Genomic DNA, 25,337 nt, shown 5'->3' with positions numbered 1-25,337 from the left:
CTTGAAAAAAATTAGTAACTGTCTCCCCCCAAAATGTAACACTGCACAGCCATTAAAACATATGCTATAATTAATATTTAATGTTATGGGAAAATGCTCATGATAAGTGAAGAGCAGGTTACAAAGCAGTGAGTAGAGTATCATCGCAATTTTATCAGAAAAAAGGATGGAAAAATAAGTGTCAAAACAGTAATTAGTTCTATTAAGTTTGAAGTTGGCGTTTACGGGGTATGTTTTTAGCTTTTTATTACTACTAAATTTTATTGAGATTTTTATTAATCTTAATTTTCAACTTATAAGGAATAAGTACTATTTTTATAATCAGTAACTCCCTATCTTCCACCATATACATTTATTTTTACAATTTCAGAAGTTAAAAAATAAACCTTCACTAAATATGTTTGAAAATTTCCCTTTTCAAACTATCCTCTTACTAACTTATTCAAAATGGTTTTCAAAAAGCAAAAAAAAACCCTGAAAACCAAGTAGAGAAAAGTCTTTAGCTATCCAATATGGATAATTACAAAACAGGTCTATCCCATATCAATATTTGCTGCTGTTACGGTTACTGTTAGGATTAAAGGTCCTTAATAAAAGGATTAAGGAAAAAAAATTAATTTAAATCATTTCTAATATATTTCAGGAAATGAAAATGCATACGATGAAAAATAGGTAGTCCCAGGACATAATTTTTTTTTTAACATAGGAAAATAGCAACAGAAGATAAATTTAGACCAGCAATATGCTTTTTCATACCAAGATGGGTCAAGGCACCATGAATGATCTCTGTCAGTTTCTACTGCAAACACTAACAAAAGAGAATTTAGGAAAGCAAATCAAATTGTTTGTAATTTTACTTTTTAATGTTAATATTATTAATTCCAACATATAAGTCTGTATTATTTTCCAAAAAGCCAGCATTCCACTTGGCTTTTATATCCTTGTCTTTCACTATGGGAATTCCCTAGCAAAGGGCAAAAGAGTTCGTTTTCACCCATTACCATTCTGCAATAAACTATTCCTTTTATTTTTTATGTTTAAAACATTTCAATACAATACTCAACATCTTTTATACATTAGAAACTAAAAAATTTTCCTGCCTACTGCAAAAGTGTAATGAATTAACAAAAAATTTTTTTACTAAGTACTCACGCCAGTGTCATATTGTTGTTCGGATCAAGGCCGACTTCTATAACAGTAGTGCCTTCAATGTCCACTTCTTTGCAGGGAGTTGTATTTCGCCCAGTTACCCTGCAGGCCTGATAAAATCCATGTGGTTTCACTCGACCAGAGTCATTGCCCACAAACACCTGCAACACTACTGGCTCATTATGGCCTTCCAGCTGGAGTGAGATAACATGGAGCATAAACACTAATCAGCATTTCAAATAATCTAATTGTAAAATCAAACATTTAAGACCAAGTCCTATATTATTATATTTATAACTGGATTACAATAAAGAAATAACAAGTCTTCCAGAAAAACAGAGGTAAAATATTTTCATAAAGGAAAATTGGCTAAATTTTTGCAGAAAACTCTAAGTTTTAGTTCTGCAATAATCACATTTTAACTAAAATTTTAGATGTTTAATGATAAATTATCATTTGTAATTAATTTGTACAAGCAGGTGAGAATGAATACACAATCCTTTAAGGTATTTATAAATTTACGGACTGCCAAAGCACGTGGGTTATTCAGGATTTACCACCACCACTAATGGAAAATTCACTAAACTGTGCTAGTGGCATCATTATCATCATCATCAAATGAGAGTACATCTACAAATTTTTACTCTGTTAAAGCTGTTTGAGTAGGAAAGTGTTTGAAGTGCAGCTATATAAATACTAGGGGGATGGAGCTCATTTTCATAGACTAGATACATATATACAACATCACAAAATCCTGGGCCAAAACATTATGGTCTGAAAAACTGCTGGTTCAAACCAGGACCTATGGGTCATTACAGGTCTCTAGCAAGCCTTCATAAATTAAATTATAATTTGGATGCTGAAGAATAAATAAATATTTAAAAGAACATTTGGGAACAAATGTTTCCAATGCTGGTTCTTGATAAGGTTTGTAAACATTGAAGCTGCTAATACAGAATGCAGAAAATCGCAAAATAACTTGTACAATCCACATCAAAGTGCTTAAAAAAAAACTCATATATCTTTTCTATCCAAGAATAACTGTATCTCTGTATCTATGGGTATCATCATAATGAGTCAAATAAGCAGCAAATAAGCAGTCTACCCAAATTGTTAGCAGTACCTTAGAACAGTGTCTGGCACATTGAAGGGTACGGTATTTGCTGAATGAGTGAATAAATAAACTTTTAAGATCAGCCAATTCACTCCTAATCACAGGCAATTAATCTAACTACTTCTGCAGACAAGTATTTAGACAAAGCATAACTTAAAGCCAGAGCAATTAGGTTAAAAATATTTACCGAACTATCAAAATGTCTGGTTAGACAAATATTTATACAAAGCATAACTTAAATTTCTCACTTGCCTGTTACTTGTCCTAAGATTCGGGGACTGAAGAAGGATTGGTGTGGTGAGTAGTAGAGGGGTAGGAATGATATTGTATATGTGACTATTAACAAACCGTATAATGGTCATGAGTAAGCCTCTTGATCCCAAGTTTCTACCATTATTTCTTTCAAGTATAAAACGAAAGGCAGTTCAATTAAATATTGTTCAACTAACACATTTACACAAACTGTATTTACAAGAATCTACCATGTGACTAGCCAAAATTCCTCCCTGTTTAGTATTTTGCAAGGGGAAGGAACACTTGTTAAATAAACATCCCCTACTCCACTTCTTTTGGTTTGTCTTCAAAGAGAAATAGTCTTTTTAATAAGGTATCCCAGGTGCTAAAATTTAAGTGTCCCCTCTTTTTTCTTTTAGTCTAAGTTCTGAAAAGGTAAAGACTCAACTGATATCCTGTTTTTTAAACTGAAGACTTAAGTTACCTATCAACCAATTCTTTTCTGAGTTGAGTAGTCCTGATTGCTTTAGCCATCTCAAAAACCTTATTTTCCAAGTCCAAGATAATTTCTACAATATTTCTTTGGACTCACTTTAAAATTTCTTCTTAAATATAAGGTTTGGGAAGAATCTAAAACAGTTGCTACCAATGTCAAATATAAAGGGAAGATAATTCATGATTGCCATATATTTTACTTGTTAGAACACATTTTCATCTCTCCTTTCATTTAAACTAAAATTCAAAGGACATCAGAGTAGTAATATTTGGCCTATAATTCAGTCAGACTTTTACTTTAATTTCTAATATATACAGCTATTAGTTTTATAAAATTCTTCATATATTGCTAACTAAAATAAGTACCTTTACTGTAGGAAAGCCTTGCTGTGTTCTGTCCTTTACTGAGCCACGACTACCCTCAGTTAGGTATCGAGCTCTGTGCTGGGTCTCAGGTTGTACAACTATCTTCAGCTCCTTTCCCTCACTTTTAACAGGATACTGTCCACACAACATAGGGCTCTTCTTTACTCCAGTTCCTTTTTGGTTTTCCAATGTTCTGAGAAGTCAAAGCACAAAGTGGAAAAAGTATCAAAAAGAGTTTTCTACAAAAGTCATCTAAGATAAAGGAAGAAAGAGAATAGGCAATAACATTAAAAACAATTGATTATCTTACTGACAAAATAAAAGACAGACTAAGGGACACTACATTCCATAAGTAAAGTATCTTTAAAATTTTTGTAATTAAAAAGAATGTATATATGTATATAACTAAGTCACTGCTGTATAGCAGAGATTGGCACAACATTGTAAATCAACTATACTTCAATTTAAAAAAATTGAAAATAAAATTTTGCGATAAAGTTGGACAGGGATGACGAAGAATGCATATGTGTGGCAGGAGGAAGGAAGACTGAATGCAATAAACCAAGAATAACAGGAAAGACAATAGCTAATGTCACTATAACCTTTCACATTGCACTTCATTCAAAATAAAGTTTAAAAATTACATATATGTGTGAGTGTTACATAAAGCTACAAGATTACTATTATTTTCTAATAGGACTTACAAAGCAAAAGAAGTGGGGGTAGCACAAAGACACAAACAAACAAAAAAACACAAAAGGCCTTAAAGAAACTGAAGGAACATGTACATATTCTTTTGGATATTTTCCTCAGTACATCAAACTGAGAAAATTATACTAAAAAAACAAAAAACCAGTGATTCAATTTTTATTTGGAAATTAGCTTTACACTAAACAATCTTTCCCAGAAGTTAAATTTTTCAGAGTATTTTAATTTGTGATTAATTAAATAATTAAATCCCTTAGCATATAAAAAATTTATAATCTGGGCTTTACAGATAGGCAATCTAACTTATTTTTTTTAATTGGGTTTCTAATGTTTATTTGTATGTCATGCATTTGCTATGCAGAATGTATGTTCAAAGAAAAATATTTCAAATGGTGGTTAGGACTTCAGGTCAACACATTTAATCTAAAGTACTGTAAATATTTGATAAAAATAAATAGAAAACAATACTATTAGTTTAAAAATTACCTATGTATATTTAAAAATAGAGTCAGGGCTTATAATGCTTTCTGTATGACTTTCCCAGTCCTAAGTTTACACTCACATTGAAAATAAAGGAGCCAAGAGATGACTGTGGGCAAAATCCTGTCCAAAAGCAAACAGGTCCTAGGAGAAATACTATGACTTCAAACATAGAGGAGCAATGGTGGCTAAGCAGCCTTAAATCTAGCTCTAATGTTTACCTCTTCATTTCTAACCAAGTTGTTGACTCAGTCATCAATAATAAAGAAGGAAAAGGCTATGTTCTCAATGGAATTTGGGATTGGGGTGAATCCATGGCTAGGATGCAGTAAGGTATGCAGTTAAGACTGAATGGGTGAGAGGAAGGGTTCTGTAGGGAAGTACTTTGCTCAATCATCATATTCCCTAAACCTTGCACAATTCCTGAAACAAAAGATGCTGAAAAAGTATTTGTTGATGAAGGCAAACTTGTTGATGAAGTTTGACATAATTAAGTCAAAGATTACCTGTGTAAGTAATTTAAAAGGCCCTGGAAGAATAAACTCTATGAACAAAAGTATCAAGTCAAAGTCAGAACAAAGGGCAATAAACCCTATTTTTTCATCATTCTGGGTAGAAATTCAAATATTTGCACTGAATACAATGTGCAGTACTTTGCATACAAAATTCTATAATGATACTGTTTTATACTCATTAAAAAAAATCAAAGCAAAAATATTCACTTACTTAAACTATGTAAAAACATTCCCTAAATATGCACTGAAAGGGACTAAAAGAAAAAACAGCAAAATCTAATAGTTGTATTGATTTATTAGATTATAGGTTATTTATTTTCTTCTATTTTTCTGCATTTTTCAAATGTTTGTAATTAATATCTATTAATTTTATAACAGAAAAGGGAACACTTTAGTCTGAAATATAAGGAAAATTTAGCATATCATTAATTTGGCAAGATGTGGCTTTTGTATTCATTTATGCTGGCCAAGCTAATATTTATGAAGGTAAATAGATGATATTGAGTTTTACTATTTCAATAAAACAAAATATTTCACTTGGGACGAAAACTTTAAGTTGATAAAGTATACACATTATGGCTTAAAGAAGAATAGCACATATAATCAAACAATTTCTGAAATGATACTTTTAAAAGCCCTTAAAACTAACTTTATTCTCTAGGCTTAAATGTAAAAATGGAATACATACATATTTAGATCCCTAGCTGTGTAAAACAATAAAAACATCAACTAATTCTCAGAAAAGCAGTCATTCAAATGACTAATTTTTAATGCATTATGGCTTAAGGAAAAAACAAGAAAATAGCAGCTAATTGTATGGGATTTTACTTCTAAGTGACTATCTAAAAAGAAAATCCACTGTCTTGGAATATTCTATTCAGAACTTAAAATGACACTAATTCCTTTGTGCTGCACATCCTTCTGGTTGCCTGTCACAAAAATAATTTTCACTATAAAATGCCTAAAACAGGTTTCACATGCAGGTGACATCATATCTTAATTTCTAGCAATATCTAAAGAGACATTGGCTACTGATTCTCAGGACATTTAGGTGAAGAATTTAAGAAAACTATGGCTAGTAATGTTTAAATACTGAGTAGTTTTTAAAAAATGATTTTGTTTTCTTAATAAACTCTTTCATATAACATTTTTATTTATACAAAAATGTTATTTCCATCTTGAAGATCAATAAAAACTGCTGGGGCTTCCCTCGTGGCGCAGTGGTTGCGCGTCCGTCTGCCGATGCAGGGGAACCGGGTTCGCGCCCCGGTCTGGGAGGATCCCGCATGCCGCGGAGCGGCTGGGCCCGTGAGCCATGGCCGCTGGGCCTGCGCGTCCGGAGCCTGTGCTCCGCAGCGGGAGAGGCCACAGCAAAGGGAGGCCCGCATACCACAAAAAAAAATAAAAAAATTAAAAAAAAAAACAAAAAACTGCTGTACTCAACATGTTTGAGGGTACATATTCTATAATTTAGCATATATAAATAGAAATTTTATGGCAAAATTTCTTTCATGTTTCTAACATCTTTCATATTGAAGAATATAGAACTTTAGTTTGAGATCCCCTTAACAATTGTTTTCAAAGGACTATTTTTCTATATTTATATATGGTTTTATCCTTTCCTTAATATAGTTCTTATATATTCAGTTTAAACTTCTGCTATCATTTTCATATGCTAGTGTCAAATATTTTTCCATTACCTAAGAAGCTGGACATTTCTTCTGCTGCTTGATGAGTTTCTGTTCCATGAATTATTTCATGAGAGATTTTGTCTTGACAAATGTTATTATACTTTCCCTGGGTAACCTCAAATCATTTCTAAGATATATCTATCATACAAAAGCAGAAGCAGAAAAGATGTAGGTCAAGATATCTCTTTAACAGCAACTGCAAATCATGTGTGTTGACTAACTATAAGTCAAAATTTTATTTGTTCTTCATTCTGAACTTTAACATTTATTTCAGTATAAAAATGAAAATCTCTCTTACGGAACTTAAAAAAAAAAAACACTTTCTCCACAGAAGCCCAAATAAACACATACCTGTATTTAATGATAGACACATGAGCCTTTTAAATCTGTGCTACTGCGTTTCAGAGCATTTTTCTATAGATAACAGTTCTACAGATATGTCCTAGAATTGTTGATTCTGCTAATGGCAACACTTTAGGAAAGGGTATATGTTGTTTTCTTTTAGATAATTTCCTAATCTGGACTTTCCAAAAATGAAAAATATTTAAATGTGCATTTTTATTTACTATTATCACCCCAAAGGAGTTTTAAATGAGTAGAGAAGAAAGTAGTATAGAATGATCATTACTTAAATGGTAGATATTACTTTAAAAATATACTGAGAAAATATTTAAGGACAAGTTTAATACACATTAAGAATATTCTGTATAACTCTCAACCAGATTTTTAACTTAAAATATACCAATGATGTAATCAAATAGTGAAACAATCAAAAGCATCTCCATCATATTCTGTGACAACCTGAAATTGTAGGAGATCCTGGGTCAACTAAAGGACCATACGTACCCTGCCACCCAAAAAAGTAATCTCTCAAGATCCAGTGAGTTAAATTCTATCAAACTATGTTGAATATACTGTAGGAAAATCTAATCAAAAGTCTAGCAATTAAATGTTACAATAAAAGTATTAAAGGAATTAGCAAGTTAAAAATAAGTCATAGTATTCTCTACTTCAGAAGTGAATATTCTGTAATACAGCTATTGAAATATATTTAGTGAGTGTTGGGAACTGGCAGAGATGAATGAAAACTCAAATAGGCACCATGATCCTGTTCTACCACCCCTTAGATATATAACCCAGAATCACACACACACACACAAAAAAAAGTGATACATTTATTTTTTTAAAAATCCTGAATTGGCATAATATATTAAAGAAAAAGCTTAAAATAAATACATGAATCTAAGTTGAGAACCAAACTATCAATTTAGTTTTTCTTGTTTTCATCAAATAAAAGAAAAAAGGGAAATAAAGTCTAAAATCTTCACAAAAATGGAAAATGACTGAATCATATGGGGAGACAACGTGAAAGGGAATACAAACTAGCCCTCTGAAAATGTTTGTTTTAGCTGGAGTCATTGCATCATTACTTATTTCTATGAATAAAAATATTTTAAAATTCTCTTAAAGTATAAGTTCATTTGAAATTAAAAAATTATTTCTAAACAGATTATTTTCATTTTCTACTAAATCATACCCATACTAAGATAACTACTGGTAAAATCTACTGGTATTTTATTTTCATCTCTAGTGAAACCTGATAATTTTAAGTTAAAATTTTCATGTTATTTCAATGATAAAACTAGTATCTTTGCTTTAGATGCAAACTTGAGCTGAGCAATTAAGAAAAATGAGGAATGATTTATTTTTTTGTTTTGCATAATGGTGAGAGAACTTTAAAAAAATGTGAATACCAACCCATTTCCTGCTTTTGAGTTGCCTTTGTTGTCCGTGGTAAGCTGAGAAAGCACATAGTGAGGTGCTTTGGCACTGTCGGCATCAAATATATCCATATTAGATTCTTCACAATCTCGTCGTTTGACCCCCGGCCTCTGCTTTGGATTTCGTTTTCGTGATTTACGAGGTACCTCAGTGTTATCATTGTAGGAACTGGTGCTCATGTTACTGAAGTTGGAGGGGGAATCCTCCATCCACATACTGCAGCTCTGCTCAGATTCCAATCCACACCCCTCATCCTGGCAGGACATCCGACTGTTATCCAGCAAGTCCTCAGGTGGTGGTGAGATGTACAAGACTGTGTGCCTCTTCGGTGTTGATGGATGCTGCTGAACTGTGTTACTGGTTAACTGCTTTTCACTTACCCCTCGGTTACTTACCCCCAAGGCTGAGGAGCAGCTCTCCACTTGCATAGCCTTGCTGTCGGTGACTGAGGTAGAATAAATGGTAGGGCTGGAAGAGGTGGTAAAGGAGCTGCAAGCACCGCCCATGGAGGAAGAGGAGGGAGCTGAAGAAGCATCTGCAGTGTACAATTTAAGAGTAAATACACTATACATGTTTTCACCTACACTGGCTAGCAGTCCCATTGAAAATGTGATTTGTGAACTGATTGTTTTTCCCCAAAATGAATAGTTGGAATTTGGTTAAGTTTTAGAATATAAATGCTTCAAGCAATACAAGGCCTAAAAAATGCAATTTTTAAAAATGCCCAAATAGCATTATTTTACTTGTGTTATAATTGATAGATTTTTAAAAATCTAATTTAATGTTTTAAGCTGTAAAGCAAAAACAAAGCTTTTATTGCCTCAGCTGGATAGTTCCACTGAATTTTAATCATTTAAAATAATAAAAAAAAACCCCAATATGAAATATATGCTTGTGGTCCACATTCAATGCCAATTAAATAATTCATTATAGAATTTGAAAAGTGGGACTGTGCTTAGCCACAAAATATTAAAATAAGTTTCTAACCTATGAAGCAGAGAACTACAGGTCATTTTTAATGCAGACACTCCCTGCTTCAGAGGCAAACCCTGGAATAAAAATATGAGAAAATAAATGAGAAAAGAGCTGCTGATTATTCCAGATATCAATTATAAAATGAGAAATAAATAGAAAAAATATATAATCAACTGAATTGGAGGCAAAATGGAACTGGTACCGTCACTATGATTGTTTTAAAATCTACAAGAATGAAAGTGAAAAAGGTTTGATTTGGAACATGCTGGGCTGTAGAAGATAAGCAAGTTAACCACTGAAGGTCTCCAGAAGTTGGAAGTGGCAGTTCAAAACCATGATCTCTAAAATAAATAAATCCATCCTTTATGGCAGAATGAAAAACAGAAGAAGGACGTATTATTGGATGGATTTTTCTTATCGGCAATTGGTTACCATTGTCCATTTCCTCTCTCTTTAAAAGGCCTCCTTGATTTTAACTATTAAGGGAATTTCTTCAGATGAGTAACAGTAAATTTTATAGGCTGAAGTCTAACAAAAAAGAGTTAAACAGAAAAAAATCTCTGGAGAGAACCAGGATTCTTATAAAAAGGTTTTTTATAAAACCATTTACCTATTATGCCTAACAAAAAAGTCAAAAGTAGATCTTATCAAAATGTGTGGCAACTGGCATAACAACTCATTGAAAAATACTACTACTAAACCCTTAACAACATAATATCAAGAGGCACACTAATAATGTTAAAGTTGGAAGTTATCAGTCCTATACAATTTTATCTTGTATAAGATAAGGAAAGGTTTACAATCATAAACACATACAAAAATGAAAATAAGTAACATGACAGACAACTAAAAATATGTTTAAATCTAAAATTAATTTTTATCTATAGCCATGTATGCTACTGTTTTAAAGTGGTGTGATAAACTTAAAACTGTGATGTGCAGTTATTGGAATTGCAACATCCACATCAATTGCATAAAGAGTGAAATGTCAGAATGCAATGTTTCGATAATCAAAAGCCAAGTGCCAAAAATCTATTTTTAAATTGAAAACATGCACCAAAACACTTAAATCATTTGAAAGAACTAAATTCACCCACAATTTTTCATTGCTGTCAAGGCTGAAGAGCACAGTTATTAATATTAGCCATCAATAATGAAATCTACATAATGCCACATGGAAAGATTTTTCTCAACTACCATGAGTTAAAGCACTTAGAGCATTTAGATGATACCAGTTCCATTTTCCAGTTTGTATCCTTGTCAAATGCAGTAGCTGAAATTGGAAAATTCAGTCACTTTAAACTGCATTCCAATTTAAAGAAAAATTTTTATCAATTTCGTATCATGCATTAATGCAATGTTTTCTTAGTAAATAAATATTTTAAAAGATTTATAAAAACTACAAAATCTAGATACTAATGTCAGTGACAGTTTAGGAGCTGATTTGTAGCCACTTTGGGTTTAAATAACAAGATTTTTCCTTATTTTTTGAAAAATATTACAGAATTCATTTTAGAAAAAATAGAGAAGGTATTATGTCTGACATTCCTCCATCTGTTCCAACTATTGGCAAAAAAGAAACTAAACGTTTTTGTGTGTATGAGCCTATGTTCATCATTTTCGGAGAAATACAAGTATGCAGCATGCAGTATTTGCAGTGGAACACACAAAGCATGCAGCATGAATTCTGTGAACTTGTATTTCTATAAAGCAGCTTTCCCCCACCCACTCTTTTTGAATCTAAGTACCATGCACATGAGAATGCAGAATATGAACATCTCAGGGATCCCTGTCCATGACAGACGGAAAGTTAGGTGAAATGTAAACATGAACTCAAAAGCAAGTTATATATTTATGAATTTAATATGCAAGATATAACCTAGCATTGCTCTTTGAAGTATGTGATTTTATCTTGCAAATCTTATTTAAAAATCATGGTTATAAAACCCGATTGATATAATTGTACATAAATATCTGTTCTGGGACAGGTATGCCAAACTGTGATCTCATACCCTACATAAGTTAAAATATTCTATACATTTTCCTTTGACACCTAACACACATTATGAATATTTTACCTGCAGTTTCCTGGATATTCTTACTAAATAAAAAAGTTCATTAGCACAAAACTATAAAGCTGAAAACATAAACTCTGTCAAAAGACAGTAGTATCATTTAATTTAAAAAATTACTTTTTAAAGGTTACCCTCAGTTTGATCCTAAATTACAAAGGTTCTACTCATTTTAAGAATATAATAAATATAAGACAAATTTTTTTAAACTATAAAACTCTTTACAATAGTATCATTATCCCTCTGATGATGATGAAAATGGTGTATAAAACCCTTCACATAAGCATGTTACATTCTGGTTAGCAAGACATCACCTAAGTGCATTAATAATGCCAGGTGAGGTGGTGAAGTAATAAGGGATAGGAACTATGGGCCCCTAGAGAGTATGGACAACATCTTTCTCATCTTAGACCCTCCTGACACCTAACATACTATGACTTGCATGTAGAAAAAATTCAATTTTTTAATTAAATTGATTTATGAGAAGCCAATATTTGATATGTATGCTGAGTTACATTAAAGTTAAAATGGTAAATAAATGTACCAATGTGTTCATAATGGACACATATCAGGTTACAAAAAAAAGATTTATACCTTACTAGAATAGCATTAACTGATACAGGGAAGGTTCAGAAGTAACTTAAGAGTTTAATGGTAACTACTCACTATTTTTACAAAGAATGTGCTAATAACTTTCTTTCTTGAAACATACATAAGCCAAATTACCTACTTGTGTATTAATCCATAAATTCACTAAAAATAACAAATTCTTAATATTATCTATTAAAAAGTAAATGCATAAAATAATAGCAAGAACATTTTAGATTTCTAAACAGTAATTTGTCATTTCCAAGCATTCCCAGAAAAGCACAATGAATTCCTGGGAATATTACAAATGTTCTTAAAATATTTACAAAAACATTTTAATCTATATATTATTAAATTTCAAGAAATAGCTTAACTGACATTCCATAGAATTAAAATGCTACAGTAATCCTGCCTCCTCTATATATTCCTTTATAAACAAAATATGCTAACTACCCCTCCCATCCCTTTTTGGTTTTGAATGTCCATCTTTATCTGTTAGGAATGTAGAGACTATGTTTAATTACTGTTTATTAAAATAAAAAACTCCAGCATAAAAATGTTTTAATAATTGCTTTTATTTTCTCACCAAGAAGAGTAGTCATAATGTATTCTATTTTATAACCTTGTAATTTATTTGTTTTTTAAATCCCTTACCAATCCTTCATAAAGTTGAAAGTTTCTTCCTCTTAAAATTATTTTCTCACCTAAGTAATATGTGAATAAATTTTTATTTATTATTTCTTTTATGAAAAAACTTATCCTCGAACTTAAAAGAATTTTATTATTTTTTTATTTTTTAAAGATTTTTCTTTCTTTTTTTTTTTTTTTGATGCAGACCATATTTTAAGTCTTCATTGAATTTGTTACAATATCGCGTCTGTTTTATGTTTTGGGTTTTTTTGGTCACGAGTCATGTGGGATCTTAGCTCCCGGACCAAGGATCGAACCCTCACCTGCACTGGAAGGCGAAGTCTTAACCACTGGACCGCCAGGGAAGTCCCCAAAAAGAATTTTATTTTTCCATAGCTTTTTCTGTGACCACAGAGAGCACAGCAACACCAAAGAGAAAACTGATAGACCATTTTTATAACTTACTGACAGAAATTTATAATCTCAAAAGAATAATTTTTAAATTTATAAGAAAAGCATCACATCTATAGTGTTCTATATCTAAATATAAAAATTTTAGATTTATTAGATTTATTAATTGGCAGTAGCCAATTACTAGGCCAAATGCCAGTAATGATAGTGAACTTGAACTGTATATTTGGCTTCTTTCAAGAACTGATGTAATCATTAAGGTTCACTATGAATATTCAAAGTACTTGGGATAAAAAGAATAGCAGATAATATCTTCCTGGATATTACAGAATCTGCAAGTACAGTTTACCCTTGAACAACACAGGTTTGAACTGTGTGGGTCCACTTATTCACAATTTTTTAAAAATAAATACATACTACAGCACTATGCAACTTGTGGTTGCTTGAATCTGTGGATGCAGAGCCAAGGATAGGAGGGCTGAGTGCAAAGTAAGTAATACATGGATTTTTGACTGTGCTAAGGGACAGTACCCTTACCCCCCTCGACCCCGTGTTGTTCAAGGGTCAACTATATTATTAATTTGATTGGAAAGATGAAAATGGAGTTTTAAATGGTACCACATAGAGAAACCCACGTATAGTTTATATACTGCTTTCTTAAACTGTATTTTAAAATTAAGAACTATTAGTTCTAGATTTGTAAACGAAAAATTATTTAAATTATCATTATCATTTTAGTGCTTTAAATACCACAAAAAAGAGATGATACTTTATGTGGAACTAACTAAACTTTTAATAGAAAGCTTTGAAATTAGAAAAATTCTTTAAAGTCCTCAAAAGAAACAAATATCTTTCACTGATTTAAAAAAATATGACAGAAATGACATTTAACTAAGCTTCCAAGATAAAAATGTGGTCCCTAGCATTTAAATATGCACTTATATTTTATAACTTCTCTACATCAGTGCAAAATCAGTTGAGTTACCTTAAAAAAGCCGTAAAATTTGCAAGTGTGCTAAATGAACCAATAGTGGAACGGAGAGGGAGTAACTACTGACTGTTCAGAAAATAATAATAAAAATCAACACAGGTCATTTGGAAACAATTTCTGGTCTAAAACCCTTACTGTTCAGCCTCAGTAATTCTTTTTAAGTATTTCCATTTTTCTTACTGGTAACAATGACTTCAAATCTAAACATTTGTCTGATAAAAGTCACCAGATACAAGAACATATTTTCAGATCAAAGAAGAAAGATATTGGGAGAAAAAAATTATAAGGCCAACATTCATATTGCCAAAGGATTGAAATATCTAGAACACACAAAGTGGCTGCAAACCTGCTTTGTCAACACCTTACATGCCAACCTTCGTTTTCTACTTTTCTTCTTCTTCTTCTTATAATATTAATGTAAAGTTTAAAACTTTACAAAAAAGTTTTAGTTTCAATCAGTATCAATCCACTATTTAGAAACAAAAAAAGAAAGGAAGGAAGGAAGAAAGAAAGAAAGAAAAAAGACTTAAGAAGAAGTCTGAAAACGAGACCGACCTATACCCTGGGTGAGATTGGATGGGTTAAATGTCTCTGGCACTATTTGTCTTCACTATTGACAGACACTGTCACACAACCCACCACACGATGCCTGTCTCTGAATGGCGAAGCTAGAATGCAAGTTAAGTGTATTAATAGAAAAAACAACTAGCATCCCAGCATATAAAATAAGCAATCCAGATTATTTTACCAAAAAAACAAAAATAAAAACAAAACAAAAAAACCAAAAAACAAAAATTGTAGGGTCGATCATTTAATTTACATGTTTAAAACAGTTCCAATTTCCCATTTGTACTTTTCCCACCCAACATAAGTTTACATGCTACAATAAGCAATGTTTTAAAACAAACTTTAAAAAATTAAATTATTAACATTCAAATAAATGCATGTGGGTAAATTTCTTATTCAAAATTTTTGTTAACTCATATTCACCAATTTGTTCTCCTGTTTACTAATGCAATCTAATCCATAAGCCAGAATGTTCTCGCTAGGTGTTTTTAAACTGTGCCCTTACCCAAGTTCCCTTAAAGAGTATAAGATGATATGTTCTGACCAATACACTCAAGCAGTAAAAAATATCTACATTTTACCAGCAAAAGAGTAGTTTCATTTCTCAGGCCAACTTCCAAACACTTCCTCATCCCACCCCCTCCAAAAAAGTTACTAATTTACACTTTTTTTTCTTTTTTTCGGTACGCGGGCCTCTCACTGTTGTGGCCTCTCCCGTTGTGGAGCACAGGCTCCGGACGCCCAGGCCCAGTGGCCACGGCTCACGGGCCCAGCTGCTCCGTGGCATGTGGGATCTTCCCGGACCGGGGCATGAACCCGTATCCCCTGCATCGGCAGGCGGACTCTCAACCACTGCGCCACCAGGGAAGCCCAACACTTTTTTAAATTAAAAAAAATTTTTGGCCATGCCGCGCAGCATAGGATCTTAGTTCCCTGACCAGGGATCAAACCCTTGCCCCTACATTGGAACTGAGGCATCTTAACAACTGGACCGCCAGGAAAGTCCTAATTTACACTTTCAAATGAGATGTTACTGTGCATAAAACGTTTGATCCTAGAGGCTCTATTTTAAAAAAATAATTAGCACTATTGCTGAAGCTGAAAGGGTTGTTACTGATTTACTAGAGACCATCCTTCTCTCCTCCAGTCCATCAAACTGCCAGTCATAGTTCTAACACTACACAATAATTACTCTCCCGCTTTTAATCTAAATTCTCCTAAAATAATTATTTTTACCTTCTCTGAGTGCCATTAATAAACATTCAGAGTATTTGTTAAAGAAGGTTTCCTGAAAAATAAAATGCTTACAAAATTTGTAAATGTCCTGACACTGAGAACAATGTTTCAAATATATATTTTGTCCTATTGAACCATAAGTTTTTTTTGTTTTGTTTTGTTTTTGTGGTACGCAGGCCTCTCACTGCTGTGGCCCCTCCCGTCGCGGAGCACAGGCTCCGGACGCACAGGCCCAGCGGCCATGGCCCATGGGCCCAGCCGCTCTGCGGCATGCGGGATCCTCCTGGACCGGGGCACGAACCCGCGTCCCCTGCATTGGCAGGCGGAGTCTCCACCACTGCGCCACCAGGGAAGCCCCAACCCTAAGTATTTAATCACAGTGTAAAATAGGTACTAGGTACATATTACACAATTTGTTTTTTAAATCCTTTCCTCTTGGAAGAGAAAGATGCTTTCTATCATCCAGTGATTTAAGTACTACAGGGTAGCATCAGTCATTGACACTGGGTGAAGAGACTAAAAAACCCAGAAAGAATCCTCACTCTCAAATAACTTAAACACAAAAGGAAATAACTATACTAGCTGATGACTACATTTATTGTTGTCAAAGACTCCAGGAAGAACAGGTTTTTTTTTAACAAAAAGACAGCAATTATACTACTTGAAAGGTAATGTTTACTTTTAGACAAAAAGAGAGATTACCACATTAACTTAAGAACTGGAGAGAAAAAACATTTCTGAGGGATGCTATTTGAAGGTCACTTCAATGCTTTATCATATAATACATTTAAAAATACTTTAGATTAAATAATAAAGGCATTCCTGCCAACTCTAGTCCAATGTCTTCATATTTCTTCTTTTTTAGAGGTGACCAAAAAAGGGAAAATAGTATTTGTATCATTAAAATCTTCTGATATAATAATTCAGAATGGTTTTACAACTGGATCTGGATTACAGTGTACATTAGATCCAATTGTAGATAAAATGTCTAGAGAAAAAAGAGAAGTCATAAATTGCTCTACTAGAAGTTTTGATAATTGATCACGCAACTTTATCATTTCATTTTTTTAAAAGTGGGAAGAGAATTCTAGGAAGAATACTTAATCGGTCAACTTTGTAGAATCATCCCTTTGGGAAGTGTCTGTTCTCCCTATGATTCATCATCCTCTAGCAATGCTTCTTCTATTTACAAGGGCTCCTAGTGAGAGAGTGTCAACATTAAAGAGTAAGTCAGAAAGGAAATCTCATGGCCCATGTGTTGTCTGATATGCAAAACTTCAAAATGAGGTAAAAAACAGATTGAGAATGGAAAGAAAGAAGCAAAATAAAGCTAAAAAACTTGTTTTTATAAAAATAAGATCTATTTTTTAAAACCTTACTAACAAATGAAAATAGAAATCCATGTGCGAGGGAGGTCAATGTTTACCAAAAGATCACTGATTATCAGACAGTATTAAGTATTTTACATATTTACCTTCATAATAACCTTAAGAAAAAGTTGTTGTTACTGTCTACTTACAGGGGTAATACCAGAAATTTACTGAACTTCCACAAGATTCTGTGGAAGAATATGATAGAAATGATACAGCAATCAGATTCAAATTAGGTCTTTATGATTCCAAAGCTCATGCTAATTTTATTATATTTCACATATGGGAAAAGAGAAATAATGTCATACAAACAGGTGAAGTCTTTAGTTGTATCCTACCCTAATCAATTCCCCTCACTCCAGTCCCAGCTGGAGTGTTTTTATACAACTTTATTACTATTATTTATACAACTAATTATTATAAAACAATTAGTTATGGCAATACTTTTTGCTTATTATCAATCTTATTGGTAGCATAAAAAAAGTAAGCCCACTTCTGTGTATTAATTTCTTAATGTGAAATTCTACAAAACACATAAACAAAAAAAGAAATTGTGTCTATTTGATGTATGTAATTTGTCTACGAATGGCTGAGAATCTGTGTGCAGTTTTAAAATGCTATTCTATAGACTCAGGTAATATAAAAATCTGCTTATTCTACCAGAAAATGAAAAAAATCACAATATTTATAAGAGTTGCTAAAAATTAGTAAGAGGACCAAAAAAGGTAAACATTTAGGGAATAAACCATTAATAGGCCATGTGTACTTTTTGTCAGTGAAAATTTATAATATGGATAGTCTCCTAAATTGGTAATTGTTTCTGAATTAACCATTATGGCCCAAGTTTGCTGATGCTTTCCATTCTAATAACGCAGATGCTAGTAGTATACATCTATACATACGTACATACACACATACTTCTATATGTATAAATGTATGTATTTAGATTTACTACGTAATTTAAAAAGTCAGAATGAGGAGTAGAGTTTTTAAACATGTTGCTTACTTGGCAACATGTTTGTAGCTAGGATCTGACTTCCTTCTGGAAGTGGTCCAGTTTTCTAGGAAAAGTAGGAATGACCATATGGAATAACCAAGATCAATTCACACTTCAGGTCACAACATCAACATGCAGGTTACACAGGTGAACTACTTTTCCTGTTAATGGGCTTTTGGTTTAATCTTCGGAATATATACTACATAAATGGCCAAAATTCTGAAATATGTTAACCTAGTTAACCCAAGAGAGCAGTCAAAGGCAAATTTGGCTCCTTAAATTTAGTCAACTCAAGAAAATAAGAATTACATAACTGCAAATATCTTCTAACACTAGTAAACAAGTTACAATAAATTCAATGGGCTAAGAACTCTGTTACTGTAAATAACTTTTATAAAAAATTTATATTCTTCTAGAAATAATATTCCTATTTTGTAGATCCTGAAACTTGCAGAGGAGAAGAAGGGGTATGGCTTTTTCAACTCAATATCCTACACACTGCCTAGTCCAGGATCTTGTGTTTCCCTAATTGAAGTGACAGAACATTATGCTAAATTCCCTAAAGTACAATGGCAAGGAGAAAAGAACTTAGACCTTAGTGGGAAAGAAGAGAGGTATCTTGTGCCTGGAAGGATTGAGATATGATGATATGTAAATTGTCTAGTACAATTCCTATCACATAGTAGGAACTCAAAAATGATAGCTTATATTTTCTTCAACTCAGTTTTTGTATAGTTTTGTGGTTATGGATGGTCTACAAATTCCTATGATTTTAATTTAGGTGATTAAGGTGTCTGAAGTATTGGGGTGGCCAAAAAGTTCGTTCGGGTTTTTCTGTAACATCTTATGGAAAAACCCAAATGAACTTTTTGGCCAACCCAATAAATTAAAGCATAGCTGTTCTTTGATTATAGGACATTATTTAGTTCTCTAGTGTCCTCTCCTATAGTGTAAATAGCACACAGTTGAGTTCTTTCAGTATAGAAAATACCTGTTAGGTACTTGCTGTAAGCATAAAATTCAAAGCACTATTTAATAAGTCTCTTCCAAAAGAAAAGTTTATTATATGGATAACTTCATGTAAAATTATTAACTTTAATTACAGCCTTTAAAAACTTTTGTATGTGCTTTATTAGTGTATATACCTATACATGTTAAAAACTGCTACCAAGTATTCATGTACTGAGATTATATTATTTCTAAAGAGGACTAACATATAATTCCTGAAAGTAAAATAACAACTTTATGAAAACAAACAACAAAAGAATTACTAACTAGTTATTCCTAAGATTCTCTGGCTGAATTATAAAACCTATGGTTTGATTAATTCATTGTTTATTTCAAGAATTAGAATTTAAAAATTTTAAAGAATCCTGAAATAATTACCTTAGCAAAATATTTAGATATAAACTAATAAACATGATGTTACATCCCAAGATGAGGACAAACAAATAGAATTTAGGATAGAACAAGAAAATAATTTGATTTCTTAAAATGAAGATTAAAGTTTATTGTTCACTTCTGTGAAAGACTCCCTAATTTTAAATAAATTAAGACAATCTAAGGATAAAACTGTAGATTTTTAAAAATACTTGATTGGTATCTGAATTATATCTCAATAAAGCTGTTATTTAAGAAAAATATCTGCCATATCTCTTTTCAAAAATCCTAAATTCTAGTGTAAATATTTGTTTTAGTTCTCCTTAATAATACTTATATTTTAGTTCCTTCCAACCTATACTGTAGGATTAAAGAAACAAACAAAAAGAATCCTTTCACAACTTTCATTTCTTCTTGAGCAACTCCTTATTTTGCCAGAATTTGTTATCAATTCATGTAGATAACTTTTTTTTAATAAGTGATAATTTTTAAATATTTATTTATTTATTTGGGTCTTCGTTGTGGCACACTGGCTTCTCTAGTTGCAGCGAGTGGACTCTAGAGTGTGCAGGCTCAGTAGTTGTAGCACATGGCCTTAGTTGTAGTATATGTGCGATCTTAGTTCTCCCACCAGGAATCGAACCCCGGGCCCCCTGCATTGGGAGCACAGAGTCTGGACCACCAGGGAAGTCCCTGGATAACTTTTTTGTGTTAGGAAAACTGTCTCTGTCTTAATTACTAAGAACCTACAATATTCTTCAGAAAGTCTGTACATCTAAAACTTTTATTCATTTACATATTGAACCTCAAACTCCTAAGAAACTTTCTAGTGGGACAAAAACAGATGTCTTTTAAAAATGGGGAAGAGGGCTTCCCTGGTGGCGCAGTGGTTGAGAATCTGCCTGCTAATGCAGGGAACACGGGTTCGAGCCCTGGTCTGCGAAGATCCCACATGCCGCGGAGCAACTAGGCCCGTGAGCCACAACTACTGAGCTTGCGCGTCTGGAGCCTGTGCTCCGCAACAAGAGAGGCCGCGATGGTGAGAGGCCCGCGCGCCACGATGAACAGTGGCCCCCGCTTGCCACAACTAGAGAAAGCCCTCGCACAGAAACGAAGACCCAACACAGTCAAAAATAAATAAATAAACAAATGCGGGGTTTAAAAAAATAAATAAATAAATAATTTAAAAAATTTAAAAATGGGGAAGAGTACAGATTTCAGATGGTTGATTTTCAACTACACCTCCCAGATTGTGACACTTGGCCCTATGGAGAGGGGAGGAGTTGTGAGGAAGTAAACCTCTTTCCCCCATTCCCAACCCTGGGTCTTACCAGATAAAAGATGTTATTAATGTGAGTATGTAAAAGTGTGAATAGTGTAGAGGCAGAAAAAAGGTTTAAGAGACATTCTTTTTACCCAGTATTCTGGATTGTGGATTAGCAGCATCATGTTTACTCATTCCTTCAGTAATACATAAAGGGAAAAAAATCTAGATTGGCGAATCTGAGAAACACATTTTTAATAATTAAATAATTTAAAATGTACATGAACACCTATATGCCCAGCCTCTAAAAATTTAAATTGATTTAGAATTTGTGACACACAAACCTTTATAGCAGAACTAGAAGTCTGTTCCCACCAGGCCCTCATACCTGATAGCAGCCAATCCGGCTCCTTCAAAACTCTGAAGAATTAACTACATCAAGAGTCATCATTTTTATGCATTTCATATTTAAACAGCAAATGCTACAGATTAAAAAAAAATCAAAGTCTAAATTAATGTATCTTTCCCTAAACATCTAGTCTTTTGGCCAGGAAACACTGAGTAACTGGTAATTTACTCCAAATCTCTCTTTGACATCTATGTCACTAAGGACATTAATATGTCAAATAAAAAAAGCAACTCTAATTATACATACTAACTGATATCCCTACTATAACTATTCTGCAATTTAAACTCTCTTACCTATAATGTTACATGACAAAGACTCTATTCTACCAATAAGACATTAGAATTCTAAAATAAGACTATGTTGGTTAACAGTAAACATGTGTAAAAAAAATTACAAATGACTTGGTTTTAGATCATAGAAACTTTCTGTGTGTGAATATATGAAAATTATCAAGGTCACCTCCTTACTCTCTTCACAATCTTTACAATGTCAATAACTTCTTGATCTAATAAGAATTCATTACTTCAGAACACTTCCTTTGGTTAATTCTTATTTTCATGATTTTTCAACTCAAAGCCTTCATTCTAATTTATCTGGAGAGGATTATGGAGGGAGGGAGGGAAGGAGGGACCTTCAACATTCCATTAGTGACTCAAATTCAAAAACTTTCAATATTTATATATAAAAACTTCTAAAATTGAGTTTGGTATTATTTCAAAGGAAGTGTTGTTCTTTTTCCAAACCTAGCTAACATTTTTTCAGCTTTTAAAAGGAACTGGATCTACTGTCAACAGATGTTAAAAAGCACAGAAGAAACAGACTTTTAGTTCTATACAGATTCAACATGACTTTAAACAAATCTCAAAAGATACAAAAGAAATCAGTTAGTCAATTTCTACCTGTGGATTTAAAGTGAAATATTTCATTAAAATTAAAAAATATATATTTTATTATCTGATGCTGTTTTAAAACTAGATTAAATATTTAAATTCCAGAAAAAATATTCAGTGCATATAAAGTGAAACCAGGTCATCTTAACAATTCAATTACTAAAATGTTCACAATTAAATCCACAGTATCTGTTAGAAAATGTCTGGCAACACATGAACAGTGAGCAGGGCTGGTAAGTTTCTTGGCCATGTTTAAAGTTTTCCTGCCCTCAACCAGGAAGGCTGCATATTGCACTATACGGCTCAGGGGAAAGATTGGTACACAAGGTTAACTGGACTTAGGTTAATGCAAATAAGAAAAGTACCCAAAGTTCTACTATAGTACCAATATCCTCATTTAAATCACAACCTTCCTCTTCACTGTTCTTTTTGAAACAAAAAGAATTTACTGAAAACAATGTTCTGATGGATTTTAAGTACCATTTTAAAAGATGAGAGGTATCATAGGCAAGAAACCTCTAATTAGTAGGACAGATGAAACTTCAGAGTATATGTATAATTTTCTAACTTTTTTAAAACACCAAACACACTTAGTAGTCTATAAACCCAACTAAAAAAAGAATTACAGTTGGGCAATCTAATATTACTGAAAGCATTCTTTATTAATTTATCACTAATCAAGACATTTTTCAATTAGCTTGTCTGTCAATCTTTTAATTCAATCAAAATTTGAACCAATTTTATATAATTATAAAGTGTATGATTTGAGAGCTGATTAAAAAAAACTTGATAAATTTCAAACATTCCTTTCCATACTTTTTCACTGATATAAGAAAATGTCTTTATATAAATATTATTCAAATCTTCCATTTACTTTCAACTGAATTTAAAATAAGTATAGAGTCACTTATGTTTTTAAATGTAGGCAAAAGGTTACAGTAACATGCTACAAACAGAAAAGACACTTGACTGCTTGAGTCCTTTTTTCAGATTATACAAAATAAAACATTTTCCCCTTTGAGCAAATTTTTAAAAATAATTGTTTTATAGAGACTCAAATATAATTTTCTATCCATAGCTTGGTATTTAATAAGCTTTTTATGTGCAGTCAACAAAAGAACTTTAAACTCGTTCCCATAGTTGAAGATAAGGTCCATTCTGGGAGATGGCACTAACAGATGTGCCAACGTGAAATTTTAAGAAATAACAGTTGTATCAAGAATATTGTATTGAAAGTTTTTAATGTTAAAAGTATGTAGTTTAAAACCTCCTAAAACAAACCCTCAAATCACACTCTTTGATGTGAATTTTGCCAGCACTGTTCATGTTGACCAGATAATACTTTTTTTTTTTAAAGTAAAATGAAATGCATACCAGCAGCAACTACAGCTGGAGGAGGCGAGCCTGCCTCACCACCACTTGTCTGACTCATTGATGCTACAGATGGTTCTCTAGATGGAGGTAACTGTAACTCCTTTGGGAGAAGATCATAGACAGATTCTGTTGGGGGAAAGGGAAAAAACTTTTTTTAAAAAGAGTATAAGTCAATAACCTAATTATGAGCACAAAATTAATGTCTTTTCACTCATAAGAAGAACTATATTATTCATACACACACACTAAACTTCATATAACTACTGTTGTAAAAATTATTAGCAAATATTTTTCTTTTATTATATACTTTTATTGAACTGAATAATGAATTTTCCATTCATTCTAACCCCGGTTTTCTTCTTGGCTTTATCCTTCATGCTTACAATGATCTACAGAAAAAGTTATTAAAATTTTAAAACTGTATAAAACTAGACAGAAGAGATGTCAAATAACCCAAGATGCTCCAATATCTTCCTCTGAAAAAAAAAATAGAGGGTAACTTATCATCCTTTACATATGAGATGGCATGTACTAGTGTATATCAGCTTTAAATTGGCTTCTCCAGTTAGACCATTAGTCTACTGCTCTTTTACTCAGCACCTTTATCAAATATTTTAATTTGCTATCATAATGCATTTTTCCCTCCTAAAGAAGATAAAAAGAGGAATGTTATGGCTCAAGGAACTACTTCTTACTCGGAGGTATCTCCAGCTCTAGAAAGGCACAAGTATAGCATACTCTTAAATCACAAAGCACAAGTGCCTATATTAGATTATGACTACTTTTCTATCCCAGATTAAAGAGTACTGTATCTTTTTAATATATTTTATAATATTCTAATTGTCATAAAATCAAATTTACATCTACTATTTAAAAATTATTTTATAATTATTATTATATGGTTTTTGGACAGAAATAATTATCAAGATATCCACTAACGGTAGTAGAATCAATGTTGGAAGAAACTTCAAAAGACCAGTTAGAATCATATGTTTATTTTCTAAAGAATCGAGGCACAGAGTTTAAGGGACTTGCCTTGTATTCTAAGAAAAGCAACATTCCAACAATTAAAGAAGATTATTAACTATTTGTACTAAGTGATTAAAAAAATAAAGGTAGCACTGTAAGACATTTTATCCTTGGTAGCAAACAATACTGTTAGTTACCTGATTACTGAATTCATAAATACTTTGATCCTCCCAGTTAAAATATGTATCCTGAGTTTCATGTGGATAGGAATAAGAAAGAATATTATGAAGGAAAGCTAAAATTAGAAGTTGTAGTATTAAATGATCTTCGTTCACAGTAAAGAATCCACTTAAAAATTTTTCTTTCGAAAAGCTATTACCTAACACTTGAAATTTTCATCTTCAAAGCATTTAGCAAATTTTACATCTGTCTGAATATAATATGCCCTGACTAAAATTTTTCAGCGTGTTAAAATGTTGCTAAAAAACTTAAGCAGATTACTTCCATCTTTCAAACAATATAGGGGGGATAGTATGGAGAACCTAATTAAAACAGAAATGCCACATCATCAAACATAAATTTTTTTTTTTTTTTTTTTTTTTTTTTTTGCTGTATGCGGGCCTCTGACTGTCGTGGCCTCTCCCGTTGCGGAGCACAGGCTCCGGACGCGCAGGCTCAGC

At 32.4% G+C, this 25,337-nt stretch overlaps 1 protein-coding gene across 10 annotated transcripts in view; it reads right to left on the bottom strand.

Moving 5' to 3' along the window:
* The window catches only part of NFAT5 (nuclear factor of activated T cells 5), a 126,829-nt gene that overhangs the window by 29,441 nt on the left and 72,051 nt on the right, over window positions 1–25,337 (bottom strand). For 7 of the 10 annotated variants that reach the window (XM_007129030.4, XM_007129031.4, XM_007129035.4 and 4 more), the window contains 4 exons: window positions 23,689–23,814; window positions 8,511–9,069; window positions 3,359–3,551; window positions 1,153–1,343 (listed from right to left, as the gene is read on the bottom strand). In XM_007129030.4, the coding sequence (XP_007129092.2) occupies window positions 1,153–1,343; window positions 3,359–3,551; window positions 8,511–9,069; window positions 23,689–23,814 (1,069 nt within the window). Of the gene's footprint in view, window positions 1–1,152; window positions 1,344–3,358; window positions 3,552–8,510; window positions 9,070–9,521; window positions 9,584–14,756; window positions 15,403–23,688; window positions 23,815–25,337 lie in introns of those variants that run through there. The other 3 variants (XM_007129033.4, XM_007129034.4, XM_028478045.2) reach the window with 3 other exon arrangements.

Source organism: Physeter macrocephalus, chromosome 17, assembly GCF_002837175.3.
Source record: "Physeter macrocephalus isolate SW-GA chromosome 17, ASM283717v5, whole genome shotgun sequence".
Taxonomy (NCBI): Eukaryota; Metazoa; Chordata; class Mammalia; order Artiodactyla; family Physeteridae; genus Physeter; species Physeter macrocephalus.
Note: the sequence above shows the minus strand (reverse complement) of the source record. Positions and strands in the feature narration are given on the sequence as shown.